Source organism: Amblyraja radiata, chromosome 23, assembly GCF_010909765.2.
Source record: "Amblyraja radiata isolate CabotCenter1 chromosome 23, sAmbRad1.1.pri, whole genome shotgun sequence".
NCBI classification, from domain to species: domain Eukaryota; kingdom Metazoa; phylum Chordata; class Chondrichthyes; order Rajiformes; family Rajidae; genus Amblyraja; species Amblyraja radiata.
Window position 1 is genome coordinate 3,401,860 of NC_045978.1, and position 22,605 is coordinate 3,424,464.

Below are 22,605 nucleotides of genomic sequence, written 5' to 3' on the forward strand. Positions count from 1 at the left end.
CCCAAGCAGCTTAGTTATCTGAATCTGCCTCCCGTCTCCTGAGGAAACTAATTCAAAAAGGCCATGCAAATGAAGCACTCTTCTGTTCTAAGATCAACCAGTCCAACTACCCCCCGGGTTATGGTAAAGTCATAAAGCGACTATAACCCATTCTCTTCTATCCTGCACAAAGTTTCAAAACTTCTGGAGGGGAATATTTGATACCTTTTCCATAATACTTAAAATTAAATTGGACCCAGATATAAAACTGATCATATTACGTACGTCAGAGGCCTGCTCTAGGCTAACGATATTTCAAAGACGTTTCCTCAATTACGGCCTAATAATGGCGAAAAAATTAATACTTACATTTTGGAAACAGACAACAGTCCCCACAGTGAAGATGTGGATTACAGACATGTCCGAGACACTACACTTGGGAAACATTAGGCTTGTCTTGGCGGAAAAAACAGATCAATTTCTTAAGACGTGGACACCCTTTACTGAATTCTTACAACAACAGAATGGCGCAACACAAATTTAAATCTAAATCCGATGCTATGATGGGTGAGGTGGGGGGGGGGGAGGTATATCTCCATCTGAAAAAATATATCATTTCGATGCTTATAAAATAAGTTGATTGCGTAAAACAAAATAATAAGAATAGCTTCTGACAGGACAATATGTTTGTGGACCGGACTGCAGCACAGCATTACTTTAATTGAAGGAAATAAGCAACGTTTCAGGCCGAAACCCTTTGGGTTTCGGCCCGAAACGTTGCCTATTTCCTTCGCTCCATAGATGCTGCTGCACCCGCTGAGTTTCTCCAGCATTTTTGTCTACCTTCGATTTTCCAGCATCTGCAGTTCCTTCTGAAACATTACTTTAATTGAGTTCACTGTGACTTATGACTTCAAGAGTCAAGAGAGTTTTATTGTCATGTGTCCCAGATAGGACAATGAAATTCTTGCTTGCTGCAGCACAACAGAATAGGGACACATAATACAGAACGGGAAATAAAAGTTCAGTGTGTCTATAGACTATAGACCATATATATATATATACATATACACAATAAATAAACAGATATAGTAATATAGATATATAAACAGATATAGTAATGATAATAGACAGTTATTGTTCAGAGTTTGTTTGAAGTTGTGTTTAATAGCCTGATGGCTGTGGGGAAGCAGCTATTCCTGAACCTGGATATACCAGATTTCAGGCTCCTGTACCTTCTTCCCGATGGCAGCGGAGAGATGAGTGCGTGGCCAGGATGGTGTGGGTCTATGATGGTGCTGGCAGCCTTTTTGAGGCAGCGACTGCGATAGATCCCTTCGATGGTGGGGAGGTCAGAGCCGGTGATGGGCTGGGCAGTGGTCATGACTTTTTGCTGTCTTTTCCGCTCCTGGACGGATAATATAATAATATAATATTTTGCTGTCAGGCTATAATAAAACTGGCAATTTTGACTTCCCATTTAGATTGATTGGGAGACGCAGCACGGAAACAGGCCCTTCAGCCCACTGAGTCCATGCTGACTATCAACCCACCCGTTCACACTAGTTCTATGTTGCCCTACTCCACACACACTGGAGGCAATTCACAGAGGGGCCAATTAATCTACGAACCCGCATGTCTTCGTGTTGTGGGGGGGGGAAACAGGAGCACCTGGAGTAGAACATGCAAACTCCACACAGGCAGCACCCAGGGTCAGGATCGAATCCGGGTCTCCGGCGTCACTGTGCGGCCCCTTCTTAAATAAATGCATCAGTTTGGAGTTACGCTTTGCAGAAAGGGAAGTGTTTGTAGTTATTGCACAGCCTATGATCTCAGTCACGGGGCATCTCCACTGGGCCTTATCAGGCCAGTGTATGGGTAACCTGGGCCCAAATATCTCGGCTAGCCTTGTTAATAACCCCCCCCCCCCCCCCCCCCCCCCCCCCCTCCATGAACATACGCTCGTTATGAGGTTGATTGCACATTGATTGTTTACTGGTCCAGTACACGGTGACCTTTCCCATCTCAATCCCGCAGATAATGCGACAATCTCCACATGCAACAGCGCATGGACGTCATTTAATCGTGACTCTTCCATGCATGCCACAGAAATCCCCGCATTGTCCATCCCTAAGAAGTGAAACCACCTCTTGTTGGCGTTCAACAGCATTCTTACCCAGATTATATCACCCAGGACCATCATCATCCTGGTGGCAACCGAGGACCTGACACTTTAGTGGCGCGGTGGTGCAGCGGGTAGAGTTGCTGCCTGGGGACGTTAGAGACCCGAGTTCGATCCTGACCTCAGGTGCTGCCTGGACGGAGTTTGTACGTTCTGCCTGAGACTGCGTGGGTTTTCTCCAGGTGCTCTGATTTCACCCGAGGTCAGGATGGAACCCGGGTTTCTGACGCCGTGAGACGGCAACTCTGCCGCTGCACCGATCATGTCCACACTTTGAAAGTTTCATTATCAACCACACGTTATTCAGATTATAGTATAACGAGACGGGCCTTTATATATTTCTCAGGTTAACCACCGCACTAAATTGATACGTTTAAAACGAGCGTTAAAATATCGAGCGGTTATTACCCATTAAATCAATGGAATGGAATCCAGTGAGTTTTAGAAAGAGCATATGATCTTCCTTGTTAATTTATCACCCAAGCTGTGAAGATGAACATTATCGCTGTTTTTGTTAAAAAAAAATTGCATTTGGTGGAATCACCAACTGCTTCATTTAAAAACAGGATCGCGGAACATATTTTGTTTTAAAGACGCTCAAAAGAATCTGACACAGAGATGTAGTGAGTCACACAGCACGGAAACAGGCCCTTCGGCCCGACACGCCCATCACGATAATAATAATAATAATGGATGGGATTTATATAGTACTCTATATTTATCTAATACTCAAGGCGCTTTACATCGCATTATTCATTCACTCCTCAGTCACACTCGGTGGTGGTAAGCTACTTCTGTAGCCACAGCTGCCCTGGGGCAGACTGACGGAAGCGTGGCTGCCAATCTGCGCCTACGGCCCCTCCGACCACCACCAATCACTCACACACATTCACACACAGGCAAAGGTGGGTGAAGTGTCTTGCCCAAGGACACAACGACAGTATGCACTCCAAGCGGGATTCGAACCGGCTACCTTCCGGTTGCCAGCCGAACACTTAGCCCATTGTGCCATCTGTCGTCCCTATCTACTTAGCCCATTGCCCCATCTAGACTGTGGACGGCTCGACTGTAATCTTGTACAGGCTTTCCACTGACTGGATAGCACGCAACAAAAAAGATTTTTGCTGTACCTTGGTGCATGTGACAATAAACTAAACAGACAAAACTAAACTGTTTAAGAAGGAAGTGCAGATGCTGGAAAATCGAAGGTAGACAAAAATGCTGGAGAAACTCAGCGGGTGAGGCAGCATCTATGGAGCGAAGGAAATAGGCGGCGTTTCGGGTCGAGACCCTTCTTCAGACAAACAAACGAAGCTAGTCCCATTTGCCCACAAATTATCACTTAAGTCAAGTCAAGTCAAGTTTTATTCGTCACTTGCACATAAAGTGCAAGTGAAATGAATTTTTTTTGCCAGCAGCGGTACAATGGAAAAAAAACACACAACACACAATAAAAATTTACACAAAAATTTACACAAACTTAAGCTGTGGAAATGAAACCTGTCCATATTTAAGCTTTAAAAACTGCATTTGGTCGGGACGCTGACTGTTTCATTTAAAAGCTGAACACTTTTTATAAAGCGGACCAAAAGAATTTGCCACTGTGTAAAAGTTAAAAATATCGACTGATTTAGATTGCCACTAAGATTGTATGATTGTCCACATACATCACACATCCCATTCAAAGGACAGAGCATTCTAAACACAAAGATGTATTTAGCAAAGAAAATAAAACTAATTGATGACTGAAACTTAAATTACATTTCTACTTGTTGTCAGAAAAATGGAATGAATAGCTTAAGTGTTGCTGCCCCACAGCGCCAGAGACCTGGGTTCGATCCTAACTATGGGTGCTGTCTGTACAGAGTTTGTACGTTCTCCCTGTGACCAAGTGGGATTTCTCCGGGTGCTCCGGTTTCCTCCCACATTCCAAAGACGTGCCGGTTTGTAGGTTCATTGGCTTTGGTAAAAATCCTAAATTGGCCCTAGTGTGTGGGTTAGTGGTAGTGTATGGACTCGGTGGACCGAAGGGTCTATTTCCCGCTCCGAATCTCTAAACTAAACTAAAGGACCATGTTCCTCTTTCTTACCTTTTATTAGAAATAATATCCTATCTCCTGTTGATAGTATTTCTAATGGGTGAAATCTATCACCTTGCAGTTGAGCAGTGGGGAAATGAGGTGTTGGGTTAACATTGAAACATGGCTCCACTAGAGATACACTGTAAACTAACTGGATTTAGAGTAGAACACAAGGAACTGCAGATGCTGGTTTACTCAGGCAGCGTGAGCCACCTGTATGGTAGTGAGTAGTTGCCCAAAGAATCGTACCTTTTTCTGGTCGCCGCTGGATTTTCAACACGTTGAAAACTTTCCGCCACCTGCTGCGACTTTGACGGGTGCCGGCAGTCGCCGAAAAACATCGCGTAAGTGGGACAGGCCCTTCTGGCAGCATCTCTGGAGAACATGGAGAGGTGACATTTTGGGTCGAGTCTCATGCTTTCGTGTTTTTTACATATGTCGTAGTCTTACGCCGATCACTCCCTCTTCTCCCCTCTCCCATCAGGCAAGAGGCAAACACAAACCTCCACACAGCCTGGGACAGTATTTTTCCCCAGCTGTTATCAGGCAACTGAACCATCCTATCATCAGCTATAGTGCAGTCCTAACCTTCCATCTACCTCTTTGGAGAACTGTGAACTAACTTTAAGCGGACTTTCCACAACACAAAATGTTTTTACACTGTACCTCGGTACACATGACAATAATACAGTAAACTGAACTAGAAAATTAAACTTCATCAACCTTCCCACCGAGTTACTCCAGCACTTTGTGTCCTCTTGCGTATCACCTATCCATGTTCTCCAGAGATGCTGCCAGACCGGCGGAGTTACTCCAACACTTTGGGTCCTTTTCTGTATTAACCAGCATCTGCAGTTCCTAGTTTCTACGTTGATAGAAGATGTTTCGGATCAGGTTCCTTTTTTAAACCTGACTCAAACGTCACCTATCCGCGTTCTCCTGAGAGGCCGCCTGACCAGCTGAGTTACTCCAGCACTTTGTGTCTTTTCTTCTCTCCTCAGACCTTTTTGTTTACATTTGCGCACCCTTTGTTTTGCTTGTGTCTGCAACATGCTTTTTGAGTTTTGTGATGCCTGTCATTCCTATGCCGTGTGTAATGGGAGCAAGTAGCCAGTGGTATCAAGTGTCTTGTCTTCTCTTCAGGTGCCCCGTTCCTGGGTGCGACGGACTGGGCCACGTGAGTGGCAAGTACGCGTCGCATCGCAGTGCGTCCGGATGCCCGCTGGCCGCCCGTCGCCAAAAGGAAGGATTCCACAACGGCTCGCCCTTTACCTGGAAGCCCGTGAAAGGAGACGGGCCGGCGTGCCCAACTCCGGGCTGCGATGGCTCAGGACATGCCAACGGCAGCTTCCTTACACATAGAAGGTAGACAACACTGCCCTACATTGACTGAAAGAAACAGCATGGAAACAGGTCCTTGGTTCTTGGTTTCTTGGTCCTCCAGAATATTCCAACTGGAGGTGGTGGAGGGAGGACTTAAGCCAGAAAGGGTTTTGGGGAAGAAAGAGCTACCTTAAATTTAGTTGCGTCTGGTTGGGTAACTATGGTAGGGTGAAGACTATTCCATGCTTTAATTGTGCTGGGGAAGAATGAACTGCTGTACACATCTGTCTTGGTAGCTGGGATCTCAAATTGGATCGAATGCCCTCGTTTGCGAATTGGTTTGGGTTTGGTGTAGGTTTGGTCATCTATGTCGAGCTGACCATTTAACATTTTGTAAAAACAGGTCAAACGGTGAGCTTCACGTCTGTCTTGGAGAGGGTTCAGAGTCCCTTCAGCCCACTGAGTGAAAGTGAATGGCATCTTGGCCTTTATAACAAGTGGAATCGAATATAGGAGCAAAAGAGGTCCTTCTGCAGTTGTATAGGGCCCTAGTGAGACCACACCTGGAGTATTGTGTGCAGTTTTGGTCCCCTGATTTGAGGAAGGACATTCTTGCTATTGAGGGAGTTTACAAGGTTTTACAAGGTTTACAAGGTTAATTCCCGGGATGGCGGGACTGTCATATGCTAAGAGAATGGAGCAGCTGGGCTTGTACACTCTGGAGTTTAGCAGGATAAGAGGAGATCTCATTGAAACATATAAGATTGTTAATGGTTTGGACACGCTAGAGGCAGGAAACATGTTCCCGATGTTGGGGAAGTCTAGAGCCAGGGGCCACAGTTTAAGAATAAGGAGTAAGCCATTTAGAACGGAGACGAGGAAACACTTTTTCTCACAGAGAGTGGTGAGTCTGTGGAATTCTCTGCCTCAGAGGGTGGTGGAGGCCGGTTCTCTGGATGCTTTCAAGAGAGAGCTAGATAGGGCTCTTAAAGATAGCGGAGTCCGGGGATATGGGGAGAAGGCAGGAACGGGCTACTGATTGTGGATGATCAGCCATGATCACATTAAAACGTGGTGCTGGCTCGAAGGGCCGAATGGCCTACTCCTGAGCACATTTAATCAAACAGTTTAATTTACTAAGTTTGGATTCAAATGCGGAAATGAATGGTCAAATCATTTGGATTAAAAAGTGTTAGGCATTTATGGAGACACAAGGGACAAAATTGCCCGGCGTGGGGTGGAATGGGGAATGCTGGGGGGGGAAGTACCAAGGGGGAACTGGGGGGAGGGGTACATGGATACGGCAGGTTTGGAGGGATATGGACCAAACGCGGGCAGGTGGGACTAGTGTAGTTGGGGACATGTTGGCCGGTGTGGGCAATTTTGTCAGTCCCCTATATGGCTGACTATTTGCATTTACCCTGCAAAGAATTTCAATGTGACTTGTCACCTGGGACAATAAAGTATTCAATTCAATTCAAAGAGACTGCAGATGTTAGAATTTCAGCCAAACACAAATGCCGGAAGAACTCAGCGGGTCAGGCGGCATCTGTGGAGGGAATGGACAGACAACAGCTTCTCGGGTGTGAATCTGATGAAAGGGTCTCCCAGCCTCCATGAACATTTATGGATGACTAAACGTTTATCAGACGCTGAAACTTGTGTTCACCTCATTTTATTTTCATTCCAGTTTTTTGATAAATCTGTCGACAACATGATAGCAGTTTGATCAAACTCACTCAATGGACTTGTTCTCTCTTGTGCTTTGGTTTCCTCTCTCCAGTCTTTCTGGTTGTCCAAGAGCAACTTTGGCCATGAAGAAAGCAAAATTCTCAGGGGAAGATCTACTTACGACAAAATTCAGAGCAAGTGACGGTAAGATACGTACGATGAGAATTAGCACCTAACGCAATCTGCCGCTGTGATTGGAAACCTTGTAAATACCGCTTACCTGGCTATTGTCCTATAGTGTCATTGAAAATGCCTGAAATGCATCAACTTTTATAACAAGAGGAGTCGAGTATAATAATAATAATGGATGGGATTTATATAGCGCCTTTCTAATACTCAAGGCGCTTTACATCGCATTATTCATTCACTCCTCAGTCACACTCGGTGGTGGTAAGCTACTTCTGTAGCCACAGCTGCCCTGGGGCAGACTGACGGAAGCGTGGCTGCCAATCTGCGCCTACGGCCCCTTCGCCCACCACCAATCACTCACACACATTCACACACATTCACACACAGGCAAAGGTGGGTGAAGTGTCTTGCCCAAGGACACAACGACAGTATGCACTCCAAGCGGGATTCGAACCGGCTACCTTCCGGTTGCCATCCGAACACATAGCCCATTGTGCCATCTGTCGTCCATTGCGCAATGGGCTAAGAGATCCTTCTGCAGTTGTACAGGGCCCCATGTGAGACCACACCTGGAGTATTGTGTGTAGTTTTGGTCCCTTAATTTGAGGAAGGACATTCTTGCTATTGAGGGAGTGCAGCGTAGGTTTACAAGGCTAATCCCCGGGATGGCGGGACTGTCATATGCGGAGAGAATGGAGCAGCTGGGCTTGTACACTTTGGAGTTTAGAAGGATGAGAGGCTATCTTATTGAAACATATAAGATTGTTAAGGGTTTGGACACGCTAGAGGCAGGAAACATGTTCCCGATGTTAGGGGAGTCTAGAACCAGGGGCCACAGTTTAAGAATAAGGGGTAAGCCATTTAGAATGGAGACGAGGAAACAATTTTTCTCACAGAGAGTTGTGAGTCTGTGGAATTCTCTGCCTCAGAGGGCGGTGGAGGCCAGTTCTCTGGATGCTTTCCAAAGAGAGCTAGATAGGGCTCTTAAAAATAGCGGAGTCAGGGGATATGGGGAGAAGGCAGGAACGGGGTACTGATTGGGGATGATCAGCCATGATCAGCCACCTGCATCTATTGTCTATTGTCTATAACGTAAGATGAAACAGGGAAACGTAGAAAATAGGTGCAGGAGTGGACCATTCGGTCCTTCGAGCCAGCACCGCCATTCAATATGATCAAGGCTGGTCATCAAGAATCAGTACCCCATTCCTGCTTCCCCCCCATATCCCTTGATTCCGTTAGCCCTAAGAGCTATGTCTAACTCTCTAACGAGAGGGGAAAGATTTAATAGGAATCTGAGGGGTGACTTTTTCACACAGAGGATGGTGGGTGTACGGAACAAGCTGCCAGAGGAGGAAGAGACAAGGAGATGCAAATGCTAGGTTACTAAGGAAAGGACAAGGTAGGTCAGGCAGCTTCTCTGGAGAACATGGATAGGTGACGTTTTCGATCAGGACCCAATGGTCTGGAGAAGGGTCCTTACCTGAAACGTTGCCTTTCCATGTTCTCCAGAGATGATGCCTGACCCGCTGAGTTACTCCAGGGCTGTGTCTTGCCAGAGGAGGTTGTTGAGGCAGGTACCATAACAACATTTAAAAGACATTTGGACAGGTACATGGATCGGAAAGTTTAGAGGGATCTGGGCCAAACGCGGGCAGGTGGACTAAAGTGGATGGGGCATCTTGGTCGGCAGGGGCATGTTGGGCCGCAGGGCCTGTTTTCATGCTGTACGAATCTCTTGAGAAAATGGACAAGTGATATTTTTCAGGTCGGGACCCTTCTTCAGACTGATTGTAGTGGGGGGAAAGTGGTGGAAAAAACTGGAAGTGAAAAAATAACAGGACAAATCAGTGCGAGCAACACATGGCCTCAGGCAAGGAGGTAGACAAAAATGCTGGAGAAACTCAGCAGTTGAGGCAGCATCTATGGAGCGATGGAATAGGTGACGTCTCGGGTCGAGACCCTTCTTCAGACTGATGTTGGGGTGGGGTGAGGGCGGGAAGAAGAAAGGAAGAGATGGAGACAGTGGGCTGTGGGAGAGCTGGGAATGGGAGGGGAAGGAGGGAGAAAGCACGGACTACCTGAAATTGGAGAAGTCAATGGTCATACCGCTGGGGTGTAAACTACCCAAGCGAAATATGAGGTGCTGCTCCTCCAATTTGCGGTGGGCCTCACTCTGGCCATGGAGGAGGCCCAGGCCAGAAAGGTCGGATTCGGAATGGGAGGGGGAGTTGAAGTGTTGAGCCACCGGGAGATCAGGTTGGTTAATGTGAACTGTGCGGAGGTTTTGGGCGAAGCGATCGCCAAGCCTGCACTTGGTCTCAACAAAGTACTTAATGCATTTGTGTAAGTCCCTTAAAACATACTTTAAGGGCCTGTCCCACTTACGCGATTTTTTTCGGCGACTTGCCGGCACCCGTCATAGTCGCAGCAGGTCTCCGAAAATTTTCAACATGTTGAAAACTAGCGGCGACCAGAAAAAGGTACGACTCTTTGGGCGACTACTCACGACCATACAGGCGTCACGTGTCGACATGTCACGGGGTGACGCCTGGATGGTCATAAGTAGTCGCCCAAAGAGTCGTACCTTTTTCTGGTCACCGCTAGATTTTAAACATGTTGAAAATTTTCGGAGACCTGCTGCGACTGTGATGGGTCGCCGGGAAGTAGCCGAAAAAATTGCGTAAGTGGGACAGGCCCTTCCTTCCCTGATGAAATGTCGAAGATGGAATGTCGTATTTTCTAGGCTTCCTCAAACACACTTTTGTTTCTTCAACAGCGATAGAAAATGATGAAGAGATTAAGCAACTTGACAAAGAGATCAGTGAACTAAATGAGTCCAACACAGAGATGGAATCCAACATGGTGAAGTTGCAATCACAGGTAGGAATCTACGGGGGCAGTGGCAGGCAGCATGGTGACAGAGCAGTCCGTGCTACTACCTCACAGCAGCAGGGATCAGGGTTCGATCCCGACCACGGGCTCTGACATGTGTGTGTGCATGTGTGCGTGTGTGTATGTGGTTTACACATCCTCTCCCTAACTGTATCGCCTTCTTCTTGTGTACGGCCTGCACGTCCTAAAGCTGTAAGACAACATGTTCTGTTTGATCATCTGTTGGTGCAGGGTGGGAGATTGCAACCTTCACGTGGTCCGCCCTGTTTCGACGAATGCAATCAACCCGGCGTGCACAGTCAAATAAGATCAAATAGAACAAGTTGTCCTACAGCTTTAGGCTGTGCACGCCATACGCAAGAAGAAGAAGATCTGTTGGTGCACGTCGGGTTGATTGCATCAGTCGAAACAGGGTGGGCTCTCCGCAAACAACCATCCGTGGCCTGTTGAAGTGACACGCCCACACAAACAGTCTTCATTTCTTTGGTATGAATTCACATCCCTGGAACTGAGTTATGTCTTCCCAGATTCACGTCACGAAGCACCATTTCAGGCAGCATTTGTCTGAATAGCTGGTTTGGAACCCATGTGAGCGAGGTGATAAAAACATACACCCCAGTGGCTGATCAAAGTTTCACGCTGAGATGTGCCAGTTACAACTGTCTCTCTTTTATTAGTGTTTCCGCCAGAACGCCAGAGGTTGCGGGGAGACCTGACAGAAGTGTATACAATTATGAGAGGCAGAGATAGGGTAGACAGTCAGAACCTTTTTCCCCCAGGGTGGAAATGTCAAAGACTAGAGGGCGCAGCGTTAAGGTGAGAGGGGCAAGGTTTAAAGGGTATGTTTTTTTCCACAGAGAGCGAAGATTTTTCAACAAGTTGAAAATTGTCCACGAGAGCCCCGAGTACCCACGAGCGGCTATTACCGTAATTCTCCGAGTTCGAATCAGGGGAAACTCGGGAGAACTCTTGAATTAGCTCGTACAGTGGGACAGCCCCTTAAGTTTTGTCATGCATTTTATCCTCTGACTACTCAACGGCCTGCGTATTTTCGCGTATTCTTTGATATAATGCGCTCAGGAAGGGGGAGGACTGCGGATGTGTGATTGCATGTATTAATTCATCAGATTAGAGGAAGAGTATAAAGTGATCGTCGTGTTTACTGAATCGATGGATTAACCGTCAGTAACTTTGTTCAGATTTCCAGCATGGAAAAAAACTTGAAGACTATCGAGGATGAGAATAAAGTGATTGAGGAGCAGAATGAAGCCTTATTTAAAGAGCTGGCAGGGTTGAGTCAAGCCCTGATTCGCAGCCTTGCTGACATCAAACTGCCTCAAATGGTAAGCCATCTTCACCGGTTCACAAGTTGGAGGAGTAGAATTAGGCCGTTCGGCCCATCGAGTCTACCCCGCCATTCAATCATGGCTGATCTCTGCCACCTCATCCCATTTTTCGGGTCGTGACCCTTCTTCAGACCCATTCCTTCCCTCCACAGACGCCACCTGTCCCACTGAGTTACTCCAGCATTTTGTTTCTATCTTCGATTTAAACCAGCATCTGCAGTTCTCTCCACACCTTGTAGCCACTCATGAGTGCAGTCAATATTTCGTAAGGAAACATTATTCACAAGTCATCGGAGTAGAATTAGGCCGTCTGGCCAATTGAGTATGGCCTACTCCAGCACCTATTGTCTATTGCCTATTGCCCCACCTGCACTTGTCCCACCTCTAAACCTTTACTATCCATGTACCTGTCCGAAAGTATGTTAAATGTTGTTACAGGATCTGCCTCAACGACCTCCTCTGGCAGCATGTTCCAAATACCCACCGTGTGAAAAAGTTGCCCCACAGGTTCCTATGAAATCTTGTCCCTCCCACTTTAAAGTTACGACCTCTGGTTCTTGATTCCCCGACACTGAGAAAAAGGCTAGTGCATCTGCTCATCTACTCCCCTCATGATTTTATACACCACTATAAGATCACCCCTCATCCTCCTGTGCTCCAAGGAATAAAGTCCTAGCTTGCCCAGCCTCTCCCAAAAGCTCAAGCCCTCAAATCTTGGCAACATCCTCATCACGTGTTTCGTTCCTGCTTCCTTATCTCATGGCCTATAAAAAAAATTCCACTTCTGACGGCGGAAGTGGCATATGAGATAAGATTGTAATATTTAGACAATAGACAATAGGTGCAGGAGTAGGCCATTCGGCCCTTCGAGCCAGCACCGCCATTCACTGGACTCCCCCAACATTAGGAAGATGTTTCCTGCCTCTAGCGTGTCCAAACCCTTAATAATTTTATATGTTTCAATAAGATTCCCTCTCATCCTTCTAAACTCCAGAGTGTACAAGCCCAGCCGCTCCATTCTCTCAGCATATGACAGTCCCGCCATCCCGGGAATTAACCTTGTAAACCTGCACTGCACTCCCTCAATAGCAAGAATGTCCTTCCTCAAATTAGGGGACCAAAACTGCACACAATACTCCAGAATAATTTAATATTTAAGTTTGCTCGATCAGATAAGTTACCTTAGTTCAGTTTAGTTCATTGTCACGTGTACAGTGGAAAGGTTTTTTATTGCGTGCTATCCAGTCAGCGGAAAGACAATACATGATTACAATCGAGCCGTCCACAGTGTACAGATACAGGATAAGGTGCGACTGGTCCTTGCCGAGGCAGTGTGAGGAGTAGATGGAGACAGGTCCTTCCGACTACCGACCCTTCACCTGATGGAGTTTTTAATGCCAAGTATGATTTTTTTTCACGATGCAGGCTTTTAATCCACTTTAATTATTTAGCTTGTTTTAACTGGGACTGACATGCTCGAAGTTTATTAGCTGAACTTTCGTATGAAAACAAATTAACCGTAAAGGACACCTCATTGAAAATTCAACAGTAACGACCTTAACGAGCTAAATATCAATCCTCTATCCTTACAAATTCATGTTTTATATTTTTTTCAATATTGCATGGACTAATGCATTTTAGCAGCAAGTTAAATAGGCAGTTACTCAATTCTATGAGTAGACGACTCCATTCCTTCAAGAAACATATGCTTTACGACAAATAATGATCGTAAGGTCACTTAGAAACATAGAAAATAGGTGCAGGAGTAGGCCATTCGGCCCTTCGAGCCTGCACCGCCATTCAATATGCTCATGGCTGATCATCCAACTCAGTATCCTGTACCTGCCTTCTCTCCATACCCCCTGATCCCTTTAGCCACAATGGGCCACATCTAACTCCCTCTTAAATATAGCCAATGAACTGGCCTCAACTACCTTCTGTGGCAAAGAATTCCACAGATTCACCACTCTCTGTGTGAAAAAACATTTTCTCATCTCGGTCCTAAAATACTTCCCCCTTATCCTTAAACTGTGACCCCTTGTTCTGGACTTCCCCAACATCGGGAACAATCTTCCTGCATCTAGCCTGTCCAACCCCTTAAGAATTTTGTAAGTTTCTATAAGATCCCCCCTCAATCTTCTAAATTCTAGCGAGTACAAGCCGAGTCTATCCAGTCTTTCTTCATATGAAAGTCCTGACATCCCAGGAATCAGTCTGGTGAACCTTCTCTGTATGGCAAAAATGTCTTTCCTCAGATTTGGAGACCAAAACTGTACGCAATACTCCAGGTGTGGTCTCACCAAAACCCTGTACAACTGCAGTAGAACCTCCCTGCTGAAAGCAACGAAAGCTTTTCACTGTACCTCGGTACACGTGACAATAAACTCAACTCGACTCGACACGTTCTAATCCTTGTCTTTGTCTCTGTTATTGTTTAGCAGGAACCGATCAGCGAACAGAATTTTGACGCCTATGTTAATACCCTCACAGATATGTATACCAACATGGAATGCTACCAGAACCCAGAAAACAAAGCACTACTGGAGAGCATTAAACAAGCTGTAAAGGGCATTCAGGTCTAAAACATTGTATATGAACGGTTCAAGTAAGCTGTAAATACAGTACATTTGTGATTGATATTGGTTTAGAAATATTTATAGCAATTACGAGCATAGAAATTGCACTTGTTTAGAACAAGCAGTCCGTAACATTATTGTGTAAATTTTAAAATTACGTTAAAATTGAATCTGGAAAGCAAATATGTAAACTATTCTGTATGTCGACTCTTCCTATTTATTTAATGTTTGTCTATTTATTTAACTTTGTGTTTAATCCAGATAAAACTGAATTGAAAAAGAAACTTGTTTCTGGAGCGCGCGGAGACAGTAATATTTTCCACGCTGTTCCGGTTCAAGTTGTTTTACGAAGTTAACACAAGTCAAGTTATTTTTGTATTGTATTATTTATTACTTTATTAATGTGATTTATTCCCTTTTTACGTGGAGTGAGAATATTTTATAACTGACATGTTTTGATAATTTTTTCAGAAAATGTTCTGATTTTATTAATATTTTTTCCTATCTTCGCGAAAATATTTTTCAGACATTTGCCACTGCTAAAGCAAAACTATGAATTAACTACTATTTATTTGATATTTAAGCAAATTAATTTAAAGAGTCCTTACTGTAATACTTAAGAGCCATTTTTTTGTGAATGATGTATATTTATTTTGTATGTTTGTGCGTCTGTTATGTGACTTTGAATTTGGGAACAACTAGTCTGCGAACTTAAACGTATTGTAGAATGATGCAGTTAGAAGCCTTCCTCTGAATTATCTGAACAGTTTCAAAAAAAGACAAATAATGTCACGGAGTTTTAATATGGGACGTTTACAGCTTTTTACAGCATCTGCAGGTTTATAGAATTGCGTAGTGGTTCTAATTCATTATTTCTCCAGCGGAAGCATTTGAAAAGTCCTTGGAGTAGACATTCACTCTTCAAACGGAAAGAGCACCTACAGACTCCTGTACAATGTACTGGGGGTCCTGCTGCCGTCTATATACAGTAACACATTCCAGATTCTGAACTGTGTTTGAATTTCTTAAAAGCCTCAGGTAAGCCAGACCTGGGATCAGGGCATTCGTGGCATTCTTGCCTCACTGAAAGATATGTAATTTATAAGTTATGTTTGTAAATCAGAAGAAAAAAAAAACAAAAACTGAACTCTGTTACAGTGCTGGGTATTGTAATTAACTACGGATGTACGCACTGTTCGAACACTGTTTTAGTGCAATTTTTGTTGTGGTTTGTGCATTCAAATGTATGTATCTATGTTAAAAGACAAATTACTGTTTACTCGTATAAATACTTACATCTTGTTGTTCCATCTACATAATGAAATAAAAGAAAACTAACAAAACTTTGATGAGCCTGCTGCTTACAACCTGATACTTCCACCTCCCCAGTCCTTCTGCCAGTTCCAAACGCCCACATTCGGTTCTCTTGAGATCACACCTTCCCTGGCCAACTTCCCTGCCTGAGGTCATTTGTGGCTGACTGATCAGTCCTGGTCTTCTCTCACCTCCACCCCCCTCTCCCCCCCCCCCCCCCCTTACTTTCAGTCTGAAGAAGGGTCCTGACCCAAAACATCACCCATCCTTTTTCTCCGTAGGTAGGCAAATATGCTGGAGAAACTCAGCGGGACAGGCAGCATCTATGGGGAGAAGGAGTAGGCGACGTTTCGGGTCGAGACCCTTCTTCAGACTGATGTCGGGGGGGGGGGGGGGGGGGAAGGAAAGGAAGAGGCGGAGACAGTGGGCTGTGGGAGAGCTGGGAAGGGAAGGGGAAGGAGGGAGAAAGCAAGGACTGCCTGAAATTGGAGAAGTCAATGTTCATACCGCTGGGGTGTAAACTACCTAAGCGAAATATGAGGTGCTGCTCCTACAATTTGGGCTGGGCCTCATTCTGGCCATGGAGGAGGCCCAGGACAGAAAGGTCGGATTCGGAATGGGAGGGGGAGTTGAAGTGCTGAGCCACCGGGAGATCAGGTTGGTTATTGCAAACTGAGCGGAAGTGTTGGGCGAAGCGATCGCCGAGCCTGCACTTGGTTTCGCCGATGTAGAGCAATTAACACCTGGAACAGTGGATGCAGTAGATGAGGTTGGAGGAGGTGCAGGTGAACCTCTGCCTCACCTGGAAAGACTGATTGGGTCCTTGGATTGAGTCGAGGGGGGGAGGTAAAGCGACAAGTGTAGCATTTCCTGCGATTGCAAGAGAAAGTACCAGGGGAGGGGGTGGTTTGGGTGGGAAGGGACGAATTGACCAGGGACTTACGGAGGGAGAGGTCTCAGCGGAAAGCAGGAAGGGGAGGAAATGGGAAGATGTGGCCAGTAGTGGGATCCCGTTGGAGGTGGGGAAAATGTCGGAGCATTAATGCTGTTAGTAATTGATTAGTCCAGGTGTCAGGAGTTATGGGGACAAGGCAGGAGAATAGGATTGAGAGAGAAAGACAGATCAGCCATGTGGCGGAGTAGACTCGATGGGCTGAATGGGCTAATTCTGCTCCAATAATGTATGACCATGATTATAGTGTTCCATGGTATTAACTATCGGCGGCAGAGCAGTGCAGCAGGTAGAGCTGCTGCTTCACAGCGCCAGACACCCGCTTTCAATCCTGACCTTGGAACAGATTGCTGCAAATTCACCAATGAAAAGCTCGTGGAGTCTGCAATACAGCAACTTCATTCACACTGCTACTTCACCAAACAAACATAGATTAGAAAGTGCTCTTAAGAATAAGGGGTAAGGCATTTAGAATGGAGATGAGGAAACACTTTTTCACACAGAGAGTTGTGAGTGTGGAATTCTCTGCCTGAGAGGGCGGTGGAGGCCTGGATACTGAGAGAGCTAGATAGGGCTCTTAAAGATAGCGGAGTCAGGGGGGTATGGGGAGAAGACAGGAACGGGGTACTGATTGGGGATGATCAGCCACGATCACATTGAATGGTGGTGCTGGCTCGAAGGGCCGAATGGCCTACTCCTGCACCTATTGTCTATTGTCTATTAGTAATTTAAATCAGTTTGTACACTTTCTCCCGTGCATTAATTGAAATCGTTCAAGCCTTTTGAAATTAACATTCACATCATTTAGTTTTGGAGATACAGTGCGGAAACAGGCCCTTCGGCCCACCAGGTCCGTTCCGACCGCCGATCATGCTATACACTAACACTATGCTACACGCTAGGGACAATGTATAATTTTTACAGAAGCCAATTAACCTACAAACCTGTACGTTTTTGCAGTGTGGGAGGAAACCGGAGCCACTCAGAGAAAACCCGCGCGGTCACGGGGAGAACGTGCAAACTCCACGCAGACAGCGCCCGTAGTCAGGATGTAACTCGGGTCCCTGGCGCTGTGAGGCAGCGGCTCTACCGCTGCGCCACCGTGTTGCGCACCATTACTGGAACATCAGTAGAAAGTCCTTAAGCACACAGATAGACAAAACGTGCTGGAGAAACTCAGCGGGTGCAGCAGCATCTATGGAGCGAAGGAAATAGGCAACGTTTCGGGACGAATCCCAAAGGAAATAGGCAACGTTTCGGGACGAATCCCAAAGGAAATAGGCAACGTTTCGGGTCGAAACCCGAAGGGTTTCGTCCCGAAACGTTGCCTATTTCCTTCGATCTATAGATAATAATAATAATGGATGGGATTTATATAGCGCCTTTCTAATACTCAAGGCGCTTTACATCGCATTATTCATTCACTCCTCAGTCACACTCGGTGGTGGTAAGCTACTTCTGTAGCCACAGCTGCCCTGGGGCAGACTGACGGAAGCGTGGCTGCCAATCTGCGCCTACGGCCCCTCCGACCACCACCAATCACTCACACACATTCACACACAGGCAAAGGTGGGTGAAGTGTCTTGCCCAAGGACACAACGACAGTATGCACTCCAAGCGGGATTCGAACCGGCTACCTTCCGGTTGCCAGCCGAACACTTAGCCCATTGTGCCATCTGTCGTCCCAATAGATGCTGCTGCATCTATTGCTCCATAGATGCTGCTGCACCCGCTGAGTTTCTCCAGCATTTTTGTCTACCTTCGATTTTCCAGCATCTGCAGTTCCTTCTTAAACATCAAGCACACAACTGCTAATACAATACTCTGCAGCTGTATAAAATTTCACCCATCAGCAGAACAGCCTATTCTAACTAACGTCAAAATGGATATGGAACCACCAGGAACTGCAGATGCTGGTTAACAAAAACAGTCAAAAAATGCTTTAAATCTTGATTTATATTTATTAATCATATTTTAGATACAGACGTGCATTATATTTTTTATCTTCCACAGAGCTCGGAAACTCTTTCAGTAGAATAGTTTGAGAAATATTATGGTTAATCCAGCAATATCTCATTCCATATTGTACATGGTTTGTTGCATTCATGTCTCCCCCAGTATCAATCATTCAAATGAAGGAAAATGGCTTCACCGTCATTGCAAGGAGATGTGTGGGGCAAGTATTGTTCACAGGGAGTGGTGGGTGCCAGGAACGCAATGCCAAGGTTGGTGGTGGAGGCAGATACCATCGTGGCGTTTAAGAGGCTTTACAAAGGCACATGGCTATGAAGGGGAATGGAGGGATAAAGAGTCCTCCCACACTCCATAAGGGTGCGGGTTTTGCAGGTTATTTAGCATCTGTCCATTGTGAATTGTCTCTGTTGTGTCGGATGTCAGGGTTTATGGGGAGAAGGCAGGAGAATGGGCTTGAGAGGAAAAGATAGATCAGCCATGTTTGAATGGCAGAGTAGACTTGATGGGCCGAATGGCCCAATTCTGCCCCTATCACTTATGAACTTAAAGATAGTGCTAGTGTGAGGAGTGATCGCTGGTCAGCGCAGACTTGGTGGGCCGAAGGGCCTGTTTCCACGCGGTGTCTCTAAAGTCTAAAAGACCTGTAATACTAGAAGGAATTGGACAAGCTAGATGCAGGAAAAATGGTCCCAATGTTGGGCGAGTCCAGAACCAGGGGCCACAGACTTAGAATAAAGGGGAGGTCATTTAAGACTGAGGTGAGAAAAAACTTTTTCACCCAGAGAGTTGTGAATTTATGGAATTCCCAGCCACAGAGGGCAGTGGAGGCCAAGTCGCTGGATGGATTTAAGAGAGAGTTAGATAGAGCTCTAGGGGCTAGTGGAATCAAGGGATATGGGGAGAATGTAGGCACGGGTTATTGATAGGGGACGATCAGCCATGATCACAATGAATGGCGGTGCTGGCTCGAAGGGCTGAATGGCCTCCTCCTGCACCTATTTTCTATGTTTCTAAGGGTTTGGGACCGAAACGTCGCCTATTTCCTTCGCTCCATAGATGCTGCCTCACCCGCTGAGTTTCTCCAGCATTTCTGTCTACCTGTAATACTAGACTGGGTTCTGGGTTTTTACCAGGTGACCTTTCTATTTAAAACAAAACACAGAGTGCTGGAGTAACTCAGCAGGTCAGGCAGCCTCTCTGGAGAACATGGATAGGTGACGTTTCAGGTCGGGACCCTTCACCGCCCTTTACCTAGTATCATTTTTCCATAACCAGGGGCCACAGTTTAAGAATAAGGGGTAAGCCATTTAGAACGTAGACGAGGAAACACTTTTTCAAACAGAGAGTTGTGAGTCTGTGGAATTCTCTGCCTCAGAGGGCGGCGGAGGCCAGTTCTCTGGATACTTTCAAGAGAGAGCTAGATAGGGCTCTTAAAGATAGCGGAGTCAGGGGATATGGGGAGAAGGCAGGAACGGGGTACTGATTGGGGATGATCAGCCATGATCACATTGAATGGCGGTGCTGGCTCGAAGGGCCGAATGACCTACTCCTGTACCTATTGTCTATTGTCTATTATCTATTGCCTTTCATTCTCTTCCCCATTGCTTTCTGCGACCTCTTGCCGTGCATTAAGTAACTGGCATGTTTCCCCGCCCCCAAATGCATCTTTCAAACCAATTCATTATAGGTAAAGCTCTTTGAGACATTTGAAAAGAAGATGCGATAAAGTATGATTTAAATCTAAGTGGTTGGTACTTTCAGCCTCCTGTGAAACATCTGCCTTCTCTTGCAGTCTCGGCGAGGCTGAGATCAGTACTCAGTTTGCAGAGCTTCACAGGCAATGGCCCAAGCCCCATTAGTGTGGCACGGCATACTGTAGCTCAGCGTGTATTGTGACTGCACAGCCTTGCAAAGGAATTAGCCTTTTGAAAGAAACTTTGATTAGGAGTTGCACATGAATCACTCATTTACCAGCTGTTTCAGATGAATCAACTGTGCTTTTGTTATTTTGCAACCTGTGTAACTGTGAAAATACCCCTTCACAAACCTCTCAACCATTCAACCTAGCGCTGTTTATTGTTCTGCTCTGTCTGAAATAACACAATTGCATTAAAGATCCAGAGCTCGTAATTATACAATCTATATATATATCTATCATATATATATTACATGAAGAAGGGTCTCGACCCAAAACGTCCCCATTCCTTCTCTCCAGAGACGCTGCCTGTCTCGCTGAGTTACTCCAGCATTTTGTGTCTATCTTCAGGTTAAACCAGTATTTGCTGTTTATTCCTATATATATGCATGTGTGCGTGTGTATATGTATATATATGCGTGTATGTGTGTGTATATATATATAATATATATGTCTGTGTATATGTGAATATATATATGCGTGTGTGTGTATGTAGGCATATGCGTGTATATGTGTATATATATGCGTGTGTGTGTGTATATTTATGTGTGTGTGATGTGTGTGTGTGTGTGTGTATATGTGTATATATATGCGTGTATATGTGTATATATATGCGTGTGTGTGTATATATATATATATATATATATTTATGTGTGTGTGTGTGTATATGTGTATATATATATGCGTGTGTGTGTATATGTGTGTATATGTGTGTATATATATATATACATATACACTGAACTTTTGTTATCTCCTTTATTATGCCCTTTACAATGTACTATGTTTCCATATTCTGTGTAGGAAAGAACTGCAGATGCTGGTTTAAATTGAAGGTAGACACAAAATGCTGGAGTAACTCAGCGGGACAGGCAGCATCTCTGGAGAGAAGGAATGGGTGACGTTTCGGGTCGAGACCCTTCCTCAAACTGTTTCCATAATCTGTCGTGCTGCTGCAAGTAAGAATGTCATCGTTCTATCTGGGACACATGAGAATAAAACACTCTTGACCCTTGAAGTAGGGGTTGCTGCCTTGTCCTCTGCTACTGGGTTAATGCTTGAGCCCAAATGCAAACATTCTTGAGCAATAACGGCACGCTGCCTGTCGTTCAGATCAGACACATTGATTTTAATGCTGTAATGTATTCATCTGTTGTACCTGACAGATGGCAGATGATGTCAAGCCTTCATGGGAAAAGAAGTGAACAGCAGGATCACCAGCTTTCTGACTCACACATAATCTGCTAATGTGCGTAGCTGTTTATAAGCTGTAACCAAGGTGAACATTCTGCTCCTCACCCATTGGTTTCAGGTTAGATCAAGATTGGAAATTAATAGCAAGTTAAAAATTAGAGGCTGCAGAACAAAACTGTCGAGAGGCAGAATTTAAAAATCACGCAATTCCAGGAATCCCTCGCAATGAAAAGGTGAAAGCTTGTGTTTATTTGCCTTGCTCTCGCACCTTCAGGCCCTTTCAACCCGAGCGAGCGATTTTGAAATGCGGGCAGTGTTATTGCCAGGGTAAACGTGGCAGCTAGTTATGCCCGGCAAGAATCGACGAACGGAATGAAAAAAGGAAAGAAGTGCTGGAGTAACTCGGCGGGTCAGGCAGCATCTCAATAGACAATAGACAATAGGTGCAGGAGTCGGCCATTCGGCCCTTCGAGCCAGCACCGCCATTCAATGTGATCATGGCTGATCATCCCCAATCAGTACCCCGTTCCTGCCTTCTCCCCATATCCCCTGACTCCACTATTTTTATGAGCCTTATCTAGCTTTCTCTTGAAAGTGTCCAGAGAACCGGCCTCCACCGCCCTCTGAGGCAGAGAATTCCACAGACTCTCTGGAGAACATGGATCACTATCACAACATTAAAGAATCATTCAGACGGGTACATGGATAGCACAGGTTTAGAGGGATATATATGGGCCAAATGCGGGCAGGTGGGCCTAGTGTGGATGGGGCATGTTGATTGGTGTGGGCAAGTTGGGCCAAAGGGCATGTTTTCACGCTGTTTCACTATGGTCAGGCAACGTTTTGGGTTGGGAAACAAAATGGCTGAATATTTAAGAAGGAACTGCAGATGCTGGAAAATCGAAGGTAGACAAAAGTGCAGGAGAAACTCAGCGGGTTCAGCAGCATCTATGGATCGGAGGGAATAGGCAAAGTTTCGGGCCTGAAGAAGGTTTCGGCCCGAAACGTTCTCCAGCA

General features: G+C 45.5%; 1 protein-coding gene across 1 annotated transcript in view; it reads left to right on the forward strand.

Moving 5' to 3' along the window:
* Window positions 1–15,585, forward strand: part of LOC116986151 (myelin transcription factor 1-like) — a 29,457-nt gene extending 13,872 nt beyond the window's left edge. The window contains exons 2-6 of the mRNA XM_033041352.1: window positions 5,386–5,607; window positions 7,349–7,440; window positions 10,205–10,308; window positions 11,520–11,663; window positions 14,108–15,585. Of these exons, the coding sequence (XP_032897243.1) occupies window positions 5,386–5,607; window positions 7,349–7,440; window positions 10,205–10,308; window positions 11,520–11,663; window positions 14,108–14,248 (703 nt within the window). The 3' untranslated portion in view covers window positions 14,249–15,585. The remainder of the gene's footprint in view (window positions 1–5,385; window positions 5,608–7,348; window positions 7,441–10,204; window positions 10,309–11,519; window positions 11,664–14,107) is intronic.
* Window positions 15,586–22,605: the final 7,020 nt, after the last annotated feature.